Source organism: Taudactylus pleione, unplaced genomic scaffold (assembly GCF_031769625.1).
Source record: "Taudactylus pleione unplaced genomic scaffold, aTauple2 ptg000610l, whole genome shotgun sequence".
Classification (NCBI taxonomy): domain Eukaryota; kingdom Metazoa; phylum Chordata; class Amphibia; order Anura; family Myobatrachidae; genus Taudactylus; species Taudactylus pleione.
Window position 1 is genome coordinate 1,419,155 of NW_028285012.1, and position 15,664 is coordinate 1,434,818.

At 43.0% G+C, this 15,664-nt stretch overlaps 1 protein-coding gene across 1 annotated transcript in view; it reads right to left on the bottom strand.

Annotated features, from left to right (window-relative positions):
• PIP4K2A (phosphatidylinositol-5-phosphate 4-kinase type 2 alpha) overlaps positions 1-15,664 on the bottom strand; it is a 164,087-nt gene that overhangs the window by 27,346 nt on the left and 121,077 nt on the right. Inside the window, exon 5 of the mRNA XM_088454244.1 lies at positions 2,701-2,853. Within this exon, the coding sequence (XP_088310370.1) occupies positions 2,701-2,853 (153 nt within the window). The remainder of the gene's footprint in view (positions 1-2,700; positions 2,854-15,664) is intronic.

Consider the following 15,664-nt stretch of genomic DNA (forward strand, 5'->3'; position numbering starts at 1 on the left):
TGATCGATGACGCTCCTTTGCTAATTATGCACTCCCAGTAAACGCCTTTTTGACCGTTGGGCACACCTGCGTTCGCACAACCACTCCCCCGTTTTCAAGCACCTTCCCCTGTTACCACCCACAAACGGCACATTCTGTCACTCTAAATAGCAGCCCCTCTGTGTTTTACGAGTGCACGATTTCCGACCGCAATGACTGGTTTGCGCACGCGCATTGCAAACCATACGCATGCGCAGTTGTGTGACCATCGCTCAGAGCGAGCGTGCGGACGCTTACGAGCGGGTCTGAATCAGGCCCAGAGTGCCTGAGAGGGATCCTACGGGTCCCCAGCCTGGTAACTCTTGTGGAATGTAGTCTATAGACTTCAAGGGTTACCAGGGCCAAGCTCCAGAATACATTGCATTCCGGAACCTGGTAAATTTGCCCATAAAACAGACCTTAGGAGTTATGAGGGATACTTTTGTGATTGAACAAAAATGGGATATCTGCTGCAGTTCCCTGTACATACATTCGGGGGATACTTATTATTTGTGGGTATACTCCAAAAATTTTATTTTTGGGGGGAAAGCCTGCAAATAATAATTTGTGGGATATTCAAGTACCAAAAACATATGCAACAGAAATCAGGATGAACATGAATATGGAGTCACATTGTACAAATCAAAATAAGTCCCATACAGTACACAGCATCACAGAAAATCTCAACCAACACATAAAAAAATAAACAAAACAATGGCTACTAGGCGCACAGCATAATAAGTACACAATACAGGCGCCACAAGTATTGGTAATAAGAAAAGATCCAACCATACTGTATAAGAACTGAGCATTGAAGGGTAAAGCTGCAGTCAGGTACATACTACTTCTGCCCAATAGATAGTGAGACTCAGGCCGTGCAGCAACGGCAGGAAGGAGTTCAAGCCCAAACCACAACAACCCAAACATATAAACATAAAACCAAAATGCCAGCTAGAACTAGACTATAGTATACGGGCCTGCTGTGTCCTACTAGGGATAATACGAATCAACTACAGAGATAGGACCAATAAGCTTCCGTCCTGAAGGAACCAAAATCACCCCTGTGCCCTGTACCAAATCAAGCAGAGAAATAACACTGTGCCACCATACACACCAGAAATACCATGCCCATATAACAGGGATCATCAGCATAAAACTAAGAACAGAAATCCCAACACTAGTTTTCACCCACCTTACCCCAAATACGGCATACCTGTATTTCTAATACCAGCTACGACTAGCTATAGACCCGAACAATCCCCCACCCTGTATACCAAACCCAACTAATGGCATACCTTACTCCCTTACAATCAGCTACTTACTACTATGGATGACCCCCCCCCCCCCCATAACCAGACCCCCAGACCTAAACTCTAAAAACAAAATATAGCTGGTTGGAGCTATCCTGTAGAAGACCAGCAATAAAACGCCTTGGTGAGAACAAAGATATACAGCAATATCTTGTAAAGTTATACTCTAAATGAAATAGGCAAGACTCAGGATTGATTGGGAGCACATAGTACAGATAGGCACACAGATGATCCCCGGAGACAAGCCGGCACACCCCCACTCGCAGGAATAGCAGGGAGTGGCCAGATAGATGAAGTAAGGAGCCTGTGGCTAAGGAGCAGATTGGATGCGGCACCCAGTCAGCAGCCACCAGATCCCACCGGGAGAAAGCAACAGAGCACCAGGGATGGAGGTAACAGGAGCTCCAGCTCATACACCAGACCGAAGTTCACCAGGTAAGCCAGGCAATGTATGCAGCTGCAACTGTGCGGAGGTCGAAGCTACAGCAGGCTCCTGAACACAACAGGGATGCTAAGACTCCTGAAGGTATGGCTAAAAAACAGGCCCAAGGCATAAACACATGGCTGGAGACCACCAGCCGCCAGGAAAGAAGACGGATCCACAGGACAGAGAGACACAAACCCAAGGTGCAGGGTCATGTTTAGACTAAATTAACCAAGTCAGGGAGGGCTTTTAGGATAATTTGGCTGGGGAGCTAACACAAACAGGTGCTACTCCTTACTCATCCCGGCCAAGCCCCCAGGGAACATATAAACATAAGTTATTTTGGGGGTCCACAAATGCCTTGAGGGCATATCCTAAGCCGTGGACTTCTCCCAGCAAACACGTTTGTCCTGCTAAACAAATTCTCATGCTTGTACCTGTACAAACACTGGTGTATGACATTAGAAAGGAAAAAAATATAATTTGCTCAGCCCCTGTGTATTGTTATATTTTCAGAAATTACCCTTTCTACCTTTAAAACAACAAGAAATCTACTAATTTATTAAAGAGGAGAGTGACAGTTTATGAAGACACTTCTACAGGTAACTGTGTATATAGGGTGGCATTGCTCAACTATTTGATACTATGGGGGAGATTTATCAAAGCTTAGCGAGAGATAAAGTGGAGAGTGAAAAAGTACCAACCAATCAGCTTCTAACTGTCATGTTAGTCTCCTTTTGAAATATGACAGTTAGAACCTCATTGGTTGGTAAGCTTTGATAAATCTCTACTTTTGTTCCATTTTCCAAGCACCAGCAGAAAATTTAGGCCATCTGATTGGTTGCTATAGGCAACAATTATCAAATAAAGGTCCCACTAAGCTGTGTAACAGAGAATGGCCTGTGTTGTTTATTTCTGTGCAAGTTATTTACTATGTTCTGCATTTACCTGATGGTATTTCTTTAGTATGTTGTGCATTTCAGCCACGTCTTCGCTTGTAATGGTTTTGATGATGTACCTCTTGTCACAGGAAGTGTGGAACCTCGCCCCACTGCGGGCCTGCGAGTCATTAGCCAGTGGTGAACATCTCGTCAGTGAGTTCTGTAAAGTGTAGAACACAATAAGGAAAAAAAAAATCAGCAAGATACACTGGAAATGGGAAACGAGTCCCTAAACTCTAAAGGGGCTTAGATGTGTGTGTCTTGACACATCAGTGGGGACTGACAAGGCTGGCATGGGGGCCTTTCAACACCAGGGTGGGTCTCATGGTCAGTTGGGTGAGCTCAGAACTGCTATTTTTATATAGTGGCCTCCAGAACAGTGCCAGTACTGGATCATGGTCAATAGTATGTACTGCGTTTTGTACAGTGGTTACTAGCATGATTTCTGTATTGAATGATGAGCACTAGAAATGTATCTGTATTGTATACTGGCCATTAGAATGCTCTCTGTGTTGAATAGCAGCCACTAGAATGTTCTCTGTATTGTGTAGCAGTCACTAGATTGTTCTCTGTACTGTATAGCAGCCACTAAAATGCTATTCATTTATAGTGGTCACTACAATGCTCTCTTAAATTCTGAGGGGTAAATTTACTAAGATTCGAGATGGTCCTGATTTTCAAAGTGATTTAACTCGCTGGAATTCGCCAAAATTCGGGTGATTTAATCCCTTTTCTTTTACCAATTTTACTAACAGGCGATTTGAGGCTAAACGAGTTTGCCGATGGTGAAGCAGAACGAGATATCGTTTGCAGGAGATTAATCACCCGAGATTGCAGTGTTTTCTCTCTGCAAATCTCTCCCGAGCTAGCAGCCAGCACATATCTCACTGATATGTGCTTGCTGCTTGTGTGTAAACCCTTGTAAAAATGTGAAAAATGTTTTACAAAAAAAAAATGACGTGAGGACCCCCTTCAAAACACTAACCAACCTCGGGCTTGCCAGCCTGTCCAGGTTCTTAACATTACAGGGAAAAAAATGCGTAGGGTTCCCCTATAATGACAGCACAAGGCTGCAGGGACAGAGCTGGTTTTAAATATACGGTGAAAAAAAATTACGTGGGTTCAACTGTATATTTAAAACCAGCCCTGGACCCTTTCTAACGGGGGGCTGATGCCACAGCCAGGGGTGCCCTTTCACCGGGCCCCCCCAGCCGCAGCATCAGCCCTGACCGTTAGTCAGCCCAGGCCAGAAATTCCTATGGAGTTGATGACCTCTCCAGGGCCTGGCCTAGGCTGATGGTTTTAAATATACGGTGTAACCCACGTAATTTTTTTTCGCCGTATATTTAAAACCAGCTCTGTCCCTGCAGCCTTGTGCTGGTTCTTACATTACAGGGGATCCCTACACATTTTTTTCCCTGTAATGTTAATAACCTGGACAGGCTGGCAAGCCCGAGGCTGGTTAGTGTTTTTTGGGGGGGACCTCACGACATTTTTTTTTCCTCAATTTATCCCTATTTTTTACAGTTACAGAAAGAAATATACACAAATCACAATGATTTGTGTATGTTTCTGACCATTTCGCAGCTCAGGGGGTTGAGAGTTGGAAAAGTGATTTTGACAGAGAGTTTGCTCCTATCTCACCCGAGCTTGTCATCCTGATTTTTGGTAAGTTTGAGAGATGTATGTTTTAGGTGAAAAGTACTTCTGATTTGGCCCGATGGTGATTTGATTCGAAATTGCTATCTCACCCGAGTTTTACAAGTGAGATGAGAGAAATCTCTCTCTAACTCACCCGACTTTTGCCTTTAGTAAATTTGCAAGCAGGGAAAAATTCAATAAATCACCTGAGATGGTCATCTCGACCTATCTCGATTGTTAGTAAATTTACCCCTGAGAGTCTGCAAAAGACAGAAAAGCCCCCCAGACGTGGATACTGAATTTGTAAGACATTCATCACAGCTAACACACTGAGTTGAGTATATTTAATCACTTCTTTTCAGTGCATTTTGTTTCTGTATTAAATACATACTTTATTGTTAGTTATCATAAATTGACTGGCATGCGAAAGTACCCGGCATTCCAATTACATATAGCAATCAATAGAATGCTATCTGTGAGGTATAGCTATCACTAGAATTCTCTGTATTGTATTTTATCACTGGAATGCTCTCTGTATTGAAAAATGGACAATAGAATGCTCTCTGTAGAGTACACTGGTCACTAGAATGCTTTCTATATAGCAGGGGTTCCCAACCACGGTCTTCAAGGCACACTAACAGTCCAGGTTTTAAGGATAGCCATACTTGGGCACAGGTGACTTAATTATTACCTCAGTTATTTTGATTTAACCACCTGTGCTAAAGCATGAATATCACTAAAACCAGGACTGTTAGTGTGCCTTGAGGACCTTGGTTGGGAATCATTGCTATATAGTATAATGGTCATTAGAATGTTCTTTGTATAGCATAGTAATAATAGTCACTTTAATGCTCTCTGTATAGTTTAGTTGTCAATTGAATGCTCTCTTTATTGCATAATGCTCATTAGAAGTCACTCTGTATTGAATAGTTGTCACTGAAATTCTCTCTCTATTGTACAGTGGTCACTAGAATGTTCTCTGTATAACATAGTGGTCACTAAAAAGCTCTCTGTTTAGTATAGGGGTCAATAAAATGTTGTCTGTATTGTATAGAGGTCCTCTGAATGCTCTCTATATTATACTATGGTCATTAGAATGCATTCTATATTGAATAGTGGTCATTAGAATGATTTCTGTAACAGGTTCCTCATTTATGAAGAAAATGTAATGCAGAGTACAAAACGCAGTGGGTGTAAACTGGAGTGTCTAGATAGTCTGCCTAGCACACAACAAAGTGCACATTTTATTGAACACCTAAATAAGCTAGACTAGGAGTGATAGCTAGAAAAAAAACCCAGAAGGCTCACTGTGCTAAAGTGTAACTGTTACAACTTCCCATCACATTAGAACCACCAAAATAAAGTCCTTTTGTGGAGTGAAAATAACTGTACATTCCTCAACACAGCAGAAACAGTGCCTAAAATATGCCCTCTCCAGCCCTTTATCTCAATTGTAGCTAAGTTTGGACGATAGAATATTAATTTTCCATATACAGTATGTCATTGTAAAACCACGGCTATTTTTCTTTTGTGCTGCACTGACTCTCCCTAATCGCTGAACCAGATAGTGGTGGAGCAACATGATTTAAGTGTGGTTTGTGCTGATCATTAGGAAGAGCCCATTGTGTCCCAATTTATTTTATTGACCTGTTAGGAGGTGGAGTCACTCTCTTATGTACAGTTGAGCTGTAAAGAAATACAAAAGGTAGAGACTGGAGATAAGAATTATTAATTTTCCATTGTTCTTTTAAAAGAAAATATTATTTGTCTTTGAGCAATCACTTGCCTGAGAGATGCTTGGTTGACACGTTATAGTTTGCTGCAGGGCCGCCATCAGGGGGGGACTGCTGGGTCTGGAGTCCCGGGCCCGGGCAGCAAGGGGGGCCCGCACAGGGACAGACCTACCAGTCATGTAGCAGGTGTCTCTTGGGAGTAATGGCCCGCAGGTATTCCCCGGCACATAGCAGATCCTTCTCAGTGAGGATCCGCACCGCAGCGCCGGACATCTGTCACCGACAGTGATTAATGAGCAAGCATAGCCTCCTTTACTTCCTGCTGGCTGGCCCCTCCTCCAGACCAACCACCTGATAATGAGCACAGACAGAGTAGCTCAGAGACAGCATATGCCTGAGAGAGCTGCAGTGAGACTCACCAGTCTGCCCACACGGACTCTCTGCAAGTCAAGCCCCTTGCAACAGACGGAAGTGAGCCGGAGGGCCTCTGAGGACACTGACAGAGGTAAGTTAATTGGGGAGGGGCACCACTGAGAGACAGGGGGGGAGGGGGGCAATGATACAGAAATGTCTGGGGAAATGTCTGGGGGGGGCACTTACAGACAGAGGGAAATGTCTGTGTCTGGAGGGGCACTGAAAGATAGAAGGGAATGTGTGTGGGGGGGGGGAATTGACAGACAGAGGGGAATCTGTGGTGTGGCACTGACAAACAGAGGGTGTGTGTGTGTCTGTTTGGGGGGGGCACTGACATAGGGGAGTGTGTGTGTGGGGGGTCACTGACAGAGGGGAGTGTGTGTGGGGGGGTTACTGACAGACAGAGGTGAATGTGTGGGGGGGTCACTGACAGACAGAGGGGAGAGTGTATGTGTGTGTGGGGGGGGTCACTGACAGACAGAGGGGAGTGTGTGTGGGGGGGGTCACCGACAGAGGGGAGTGTGTGTGGGGGGGTTACTGACAGACAGAGGTGAATGTGTGGGGGGGTCACTGACAGACAGAGGGGAGAGTGTATGTGTGTGTGGGGGGGGTCACTGACAGACAGAGGGGAGTGTGTGTGGGGGGGGTCACCGACAGAGGGGAGTGTGTGTGTGGTGGGTCACTGAGAGAGGGTAATGTAGGGGGGATTGCTGGGAGAGAGAGGGGAATGTGGAGGGGTTCATTGAGAGAGGGGAAAGTAGGGGGTGTCATTGAGACGGGGGAATGTGGGGGGATCGCTGAGAGAGAGTGAAATGTGGGGGGATTGCAACTGGTACAATAAAGTTTTTTTTTTTTTATTGAGGCAAGGCAGGCATGACGCCATTACATCATGCACGCCACACCACTGACAGAGGATCCGGCTGCAGCGCGAGGAGGAACAGCCAGAAGATACAGGAGAAGGTAAATGTCTGTGGGCAGTAGGGGGCAGAATAGAGACAGAGGGGTGCTGGCTAGGGAGACACTGCGGGGCTGGAGTTGCAGAAACACGATGAGGTGGGGGGGCCCTGCCTATTTTGTGAGTCCCGGGCCCCACAATTTATGAGGGCAGCCCTGGTTTGCTGTATACTAACAATGTAGCACTGTTCCAGCTACACTCTCTGGCTTAATTGTACCTAGTAAAGGGAACCAGCAAATTCCGAGTCTCCCCCCATTGCACCATACTTACCGGCGAGCTCTTCCTCTCTTGCTATAGCAGGAGCTCGCCGGTAAGGGTGATGTCTGTCCCATCACCCTAGCAGTGGGAGCCATTGGGGCGGGCGCATGTTTGCGACAGGACAGACCTAAGCACAATATGATATAGATTATCATGAGACCCGAAAAGAAATCCCTGCTAAGTGTGCTGTTATCGTGTGATAACCGCACTTAACGTCCGAATCTTTGAACTTTTCACGGATTCTGGGTGTTAACGCCCATTAAAACGTTAATTTAACGGGCGTTAACACAGGCATCGGGGGGGAAAATTGAGGCTAATTGAATGGCTTCGGGTTTATTACCTGAGGCTACCTCCCTTCTTCACCGCCGATAATTTATGGAGGGTAATTGAATTCCCCCCTTAGTATAGATAGATTCACAGAAAAACAAATACAAACATAATATACAAAGAGTCAATAATATATTTCATGTTTCATAAATAATTATTATTTATTAAAGGAGAGATAAGAAACATGTGGTTTTCAGAACATGCTGGGACTTGTAGTACCACAACAGGATGCGAGCCACAGGTTGCATGTTAGTTGAAACAAAACAACAAGCCACTAAAGCAACCGGGTTTACAAGTGAATTTTGAAATGTAATTTCATGTTTTTTAGAAAATAAATAAACCTTATTGTAGATTTTAAAAACACATTTTTAAAAGTGATATGACATTGGAAGACGCTGTGACACATTTAACAGGTAGGATTGCCCGACTACGAGACATCAAATGTGAGCTTGAGACAGACAAACCTGACAAGTTTTACAAAATAGTTCTCATTTTTAAAACCAGTCAGACAACTTTATGAGGACGATTTAATTAGGGTCAATGTGCGACAGAACGTCCTGCGATATTCGCTGCGCACATATTTCCTCATTACGGTAGAAGGAATATCGCTAGTTTTCATCTGCACCTCCATGGGGGAAAAGCTAGCGATGTCTCTGCCCGCGATTTGCTGCTCAGAACCATGTGCCAGCAAAGTATTTTTTAAAACATTTTTGCCAAGTTTTCTGATGATAATCCCAGTTATTAAACCATAGTCCTAATATATTGGAGAGAAAAAAAATGCCAAGTTTTAAAAAGTATAACTAATTGTACCACCCTTCTAACACCAGCTTCTGCTAATAATACATACATACTGTACGTGCAAACACGTAATAATCTATGTATTCTGACTGTTCATAGAAATAAATATGAACTTAGGACCTCAATCAGACCCGCTCGCTCGATGCGTGCGCTCGCTCGATGCGTATGCTAATTCGGGAAGACAGGCGATCGCACGGCACAGCATTAGCACACTCACTATGTCTTGGCGTGCGATCACTTTGTTTATGCAGACACCCACCAGCCTGTCTTAAGACGCCCACTTGTGCACATCATCTCCAGGAAGTGTATGCAACCATTGCTACCATCGAGTACCATCGGATGCATACGCAGCGCTTGTGGTTGACCATACCCTACCGCAAGCACTGCGAGCACTTCAGTGTAAAATTCAGCCAAGTGACGTGTACTATGACGCTGCCTGTTAATTATGCACGCCTCTGGAACGGTGTTGAGACGCTCAAGCACGCCTGCGATCGCACCTCCACTCCACCATTTCTAGTGACCTGCCCATCACCACCCACAAACGGCTTCTCCTGTCACTCATTCACCTGGGCTGTCTACGCACAGCGAGCGAACGCTTCCCAATCGCTCGGAATGGTTCATGCACACGCATTGCAAAAGTCGGCTGGCTGTGTTTTAAATAGTAACAATCTCAAATAACCATCCAGGCTTTCAACGGCTTGTATTGCATTAGGCATTCCCAAATACAAAATATTTATTATTGCGACAAAGCACAGACATAAGCAATGTTCTTAACGCAAATAAATTAATCCTGTTTGCAGTGACCTATAAATGTAATAGATTGTTTTCAAATTAATTATATACCATCCCCAAATTGTAATATCCATCAGAAGAGTTTTAAACATAAGATTATTCATAGTCTATCTATAAAACGTGACGGAGGTTAGAACCGCGATTAGCACACGTCTGTGTCATGCTGTTTTCTCTATAGCACTTAAATAATAGTCTGTGGATTTAATTTGAACAATTAGCTATGAATGATTTCAAACCTAATGGCTTTGCACAAATTACATTTTATCAACATAGTTCTTTTAATTGAACTTATACTTGGCTACTGCCACATAACATGCACTTAGTTTATTTTACACAAATCATACTTACAAAGCTGCATTATCAATTTCATAAATATTCATACACCTTTAAATGCAATACAATAAGCCATTTATGATCTGTCGTTCCTATGCAAGAGCTACAGTACTCTCATATGAGGGAATAAGGAAGTCTGCAGCACTCGGTAACCAGAGTGTGATTGTCCTTAGATGGCCACTAGGTGGCAGGTGAGTACATAATCTATAGCACAGGATTTTCAACCTTCTTGAATCATGTGCCCCTGTTATGGTGGTAAATAGATACTTGCCAACTCTCCCTGATTGTTAGGGAGACTCCTTCAAATAGTAGCAATCTCCCTGACTCCCTGAAGAGTCTAGCAATCTCCCTCATTGCACCTTTCCCCCATTATGTAGCTGTTATAGACTTAGAAAAAAAATCAGAGATATATACATTCAGATGGAATCATCAGTGCAATTTCCCTGCATTGGTTATATAAAGCACAATGATCCCTATGGCTACATGTGTTTTCATTATATGGTTCATTTGTAAAACACAATATATGAGCAAGCCCTGAAAAGTATCAGTGTGTTTTCATCAACAAGTAGATCTTACTAACTGCTTTCAGGCTCATTTACATTTGGATGAAAATGTGATGGCACGCCTCTCAGATGTAGCAGTACTGTCCACTTTACTGACGCACTCATAGGTGTTGCTTTCTCAATCTCCTTGAAATGCTTTTTCAAAAGTAGGCAAGTATTGGTACATATTTGCCAAGTACCCCTCTTGTGTGAAGACATGAACAAAGCACCCCGTAATGTGTGTACATGTTTATCAATAAATCCCTTTAAATGTTTAAAAATACTCAAATTTGTTTTTAATTTGCTTTATTCATTCCTAATATAATAAACTATAATTCTGAATTTAAATGAACCAATGGACTTACCCCTTTCATATGTTTGAGGTACCCCTGAGGACACATGTAGCCTGTGCTAAGAAACACTGATCTACTCGAGGTGACAGAAGCTTTTCAGACACTGCACTAAAGCTGGGCCGAAACTAGGATTTTTGTCACCCGGGGCAAGTCATTAATTTGGTGCCCCCCTGGTTATTCCCCCATAGTAATGCCCCCTGCAGCAGTGCCCCTATAGTAATGCCCCCTGAGGTAATACCCATATAGTAATGCCCCATAGTAATGCCCCTGGAGTAGTGCCCCTATAGTAATGAACCTATAGTAGTGCCCATATGGTAATGTCCTTGTAGTAGTGCCCATATAGTAATGTCCACAATGCAGAAGTCACATATAATAATACAGTATAGCAATTACTTATTTCTACAATGAGGCCGCCAGCTCCGAGGGGAAGAACTCATGCAGGAATCCCTCGAGCAACATCCGGCTCTCTGCCCAATCCCACAGTTCCCCGACCAGCAGGACCCGCTGTGGACCTCCAAACTGCTCCAGCACCTCCCGGAAGCGGCAATCCCGAGCCATAGCACTCACCGCGGGAACATGCCAGCAGCAGCGCTCCTATATAGCTGTCCAGCACAGGCTCACAGAGCCGCACGCATACCCAGCGCCCATACATTGTGGCTGGGGGCAGCAATAAGCAGGAAGCGGCACCAACTACTGAGGCCGGTTCCTGTACTAATCACATTCCCGGAGTGCCGGCCGCCACATCCCATAGCACACCCGAGAACACACCCACGCCTCAGTCACCGTTACACCCCTGGCGTACACACACCCGTCTGTCACCTTCACCCAGGCAGCGCACACACCGCTCCCCGCATGTATTGCTATAGTAGGAGCATTGGTCCTCCGTATCCTGATGTCACAGGCGGCTGGAGGACACTGGTGCACGTGCACCTCCAGCCCCCCCTAGTTGCGGCTCTGACTAAAGGCATGCTGGAAAATGCACCAGTCCAATGAGTTCAGATTAAAGCAAATACATATATAATCTCTATGTGGACTATTCCAATCACAGTGAGTGGAGAACAAAGGGTACTGGGAAAAGCCTAGTATTCTCAGCCTATTCAATGGTTTAAACAAACTGGTCAGATTGTGGCTTAGGGGCCTATTTATCAAGCTTTTTTTTCATAAAATTATAAGGAAACTGCAGTTTCTGTATAATTTTGAGACTTGTTGCTATGTACAGTAGGAATTGCACAATGCAGGAGATTTCACAGAAATGTCCAGCAAAGTTCTAATTAGCGCTGCACACTGCAGTACCCATTATTATCAATGGGGACTACGATCTCAGCCCTATGTACCAAACTCCTACAAGTGAAGTTTGGCACCATATACAGATAGTGTCATCTGCTTTAAGCCTATGGAGGAGTACTCGCAGGAGAGAGCTCTTCCGATTTCTTTCCCACTGTCTCCGGCCGGTGGCGGACACTGACACTATGCGCATGCGCAGGGTCAGCTTCTACAGGAGAAGTCTTTCATGAACGAGAAAGACCAACAAAATGCCAGGGATATAACTCGCAGGAACAGTGTTTGCCGCAACCGCTGTCCCTGCGAGTTTCCCATAGTAGATAGTGAGGATCATGGGCGTAACTAGGTATTTGAAGGCACCATATTAAAAGTTTGTAAGGGCCTCTATGTACAGATGTGTCCTCTTACATTTTTGCTCAAAGTGCGGCATTCTGGCTTCCCTGCCGCAACATGTCAATACGCATTATGGCGTGGCGTACTGTATGCCAAAAGAATACACACCATGCAATACACAGTTTAACCGCTAGGTGGCAAATGCTCCACGGATGAAAACTACAGTACTGAATACAATACTGTAGTAGTGGACGGTGATCCGTGAGAGGCTGGCCAATCACGTTCAGGCAGTGTAAACAGTCCCTCCTTCAGGGGCGCTGCTTGAAATGATCACTTTGTGTCAAGACAAAACCGCTATAGAGATTGTATTTTACTCATTACAGGCCATCCGTACTGTATACTGTCGTTACATGGTGTAAAGACGCCTGGACTAAAGGCACAAAGGCAGTTTTTCATAGAGATCATTTCAGGTTCAATACTCTTATAGTACTCTGCCCAACTTTATGTATTATTAAATTATTGTATTAAATTACCAACAGTATACAGTACAGAAGGCCCGTAATGAGTACAATACAATGTCTATAGCGGTTTAGAGTAAAAAGCAGCTTGGTGGCATAACAGAAATGAAAGTTGGTGGCAAGTTCGGAGCAATGTCCTAAGTACGGCAGAGTACCTTAAGAATATTGAACTTGAATTGATCAGTCTTTATGAAATTCTGCGCGTGTGTCTTCACACCAACACAGATATGTATTCTTATAAATCACAGGACTCACACACCAAATAATTTAATCCTTTATTACACAGTCAACTGCAGCTCTAGATTCATGACAAAATGCAGTTCAGCATTACTGTATAGTCTAACGAATGACAGGTTCTGTAAGCCAATCAGCAGGCGGCACAGTGCAGTTTAGGAAAAGCGACATCTGGTGAACAAAAAGTTGTATTACACTCTCAGACTTTTCCAGTGCCTCAGTGCGTTACGTTGTGACTTACTGCAGCATGATGCAACTTAGAGCGCCAATCAGCAGCAGGATAGGGCGCGAATAGCACGGTGTGCTAAAATGCCGTATGGAGCAAAGATGTAGGAGGACACATCTGTACCACTCAACAGTGAAAAATGTATATAACACATGTAACATTGACAAAGAAGATGGGCCCCCCTAAGGTCTTGGCCCCATAGCAGCTGCACCCCTTGTACCTATGGCAGTTACGCCCATGGTGGGGATATTTTCATTAAAAATTAAAATATCCACCACGAAAAAGAACCTTCATAATCGCGGCAGTGCCGGAGATAAAAGTAAGCGCGTTCTGGATAGTGAAACGGTCGCTTCCACCATGGAAAGTGGCTATTGTGTTGCTATGTGTTCAAAATGATACATTCATATGGGTGAATCATGGATGATTTTCTGCTGCATTTTACTCCTGTTATTTATTCTGTGAAAAACAAAATGTTTATTCACCTTCCTGACATGCAAACACACAAAACAGTCACTAACTTTCTTTCAGAAATAATGATTACGGGAAATAAATAATGCTTTCCACAAAGCTCTAAAAATAACAATAAGCAGTATAACCATCTAGGATCTGATTTAATCATATACCCTAACTGCGTATCATACTGCAATCATATTACTTTATGTACGTTTTAAAGTTTTCTTTCTTGAATGTGTTATTGTGGATTATTATTGATCTAAAGGGCACTGTATGATCCTCTGGGGACTTTCAGTATAACTAGTATAATGTAACTGAGAGAAGATGGATACATTGGCTGGGGTGCATTTACTACAAATTACGCTTAATAAACCTTGCTGTGATATATATCTTGGACTTGATTAATTGTACATTATACTGATTGACCTATTACACAAGATAAAATAAATAGAGCGCTGATAGATAAAAGTAAATCTCTTTAGTAAATATAAAATTAAAATTTTAATAACAGTCAATCATAAGACAATATAAATCATTATAAAAATGGCCAATATGACATATATCAATGATTATACCATAAAAACCTTTATCTCCGGAATACTGGATGTCTACCATATTTTACCTGCAATTGGATCATTGATATATGGGACTATAATCTATCTATTCTATATACTCCTTTTGGAAGTAAATCCATTTACAAGAATTTGGACTATATCCACCTTCTTATATTGACTATCATTAAAATCGGCATCCAGCTGGTTTTATGGTGTCATCTATAATCATTGATATATGTCATATTGGCCATTTTTATAATGATTTATATTGTCTTATGATTGACTGTTATTAAAATTGTCATTTTATATTTACTAAAGAGATTTACTTTTATCGATCAGCGCTCTCTTTATTTTATTTTTAATTGCATATCTATGGTTTTGCTGGGTGCTCCCACACACCCCTTTTGAGAGCTGCTTTATTAGCTGTTTTTCACTATTAACTTATTTATGGTGTGCACCTGATATATACTTCTTTTTAGTATTCATTGGTATTACACAAGATATTATATTTTCCTTAGCCCGTGGCAGGTATAGAATCACTAAATTGCAATATATTTAAATTGTATTGGAAAAATATATATTTTATAGTAAAGCCTAATGCAATGCCTCAGCAGTGTGCCTCAGTGTTGTCTCCTGTAACTAGCCCCATCACAGTTACATATATTTTGAATATAACCTAGGGTGCACTACATTACTCATCATGACACGTTTCCCAAATGTCCCAATTTCAGCAAGGCAGCCGAGAATCCTGGACTCTAAAGGGACAGGGAGACTTTTGTTGTAGCTGGATATGAATACTAAAGACCAGATCATAACAATAGCTAGGTGAAAACTGCATTCAGCAAACAAGATTTTACATTACATTAATGGGGCCATGCTGATTGGTCAGAGCATGGGAACTGCCACGATCTGACCAATCAGCGCAGCCACATTATGGAGAGTGTCTTCAAGTGACCTCTCAGTATCGGTGGGGTCCTGTATGGGACATGTTACGCTGTTTGATGTTTTTTTTTAGTTTTTTCTTTTTGTTGCCGATACCATGGATGCCTACAGGGAACGAAGAGAACCGTGGAATTTGTGAATAATAAGTGGGAAGTTGAGACATGCAGGAGTATTGTTTTTTTCCTTCTTCAATAAAGGACTTCATAATGTAGGGTGTAATAGGACCAACTTTCCTCCAATCATCAAACTAGTTGGTTGGTTGGAATGAAAATCCAGTAATGTAT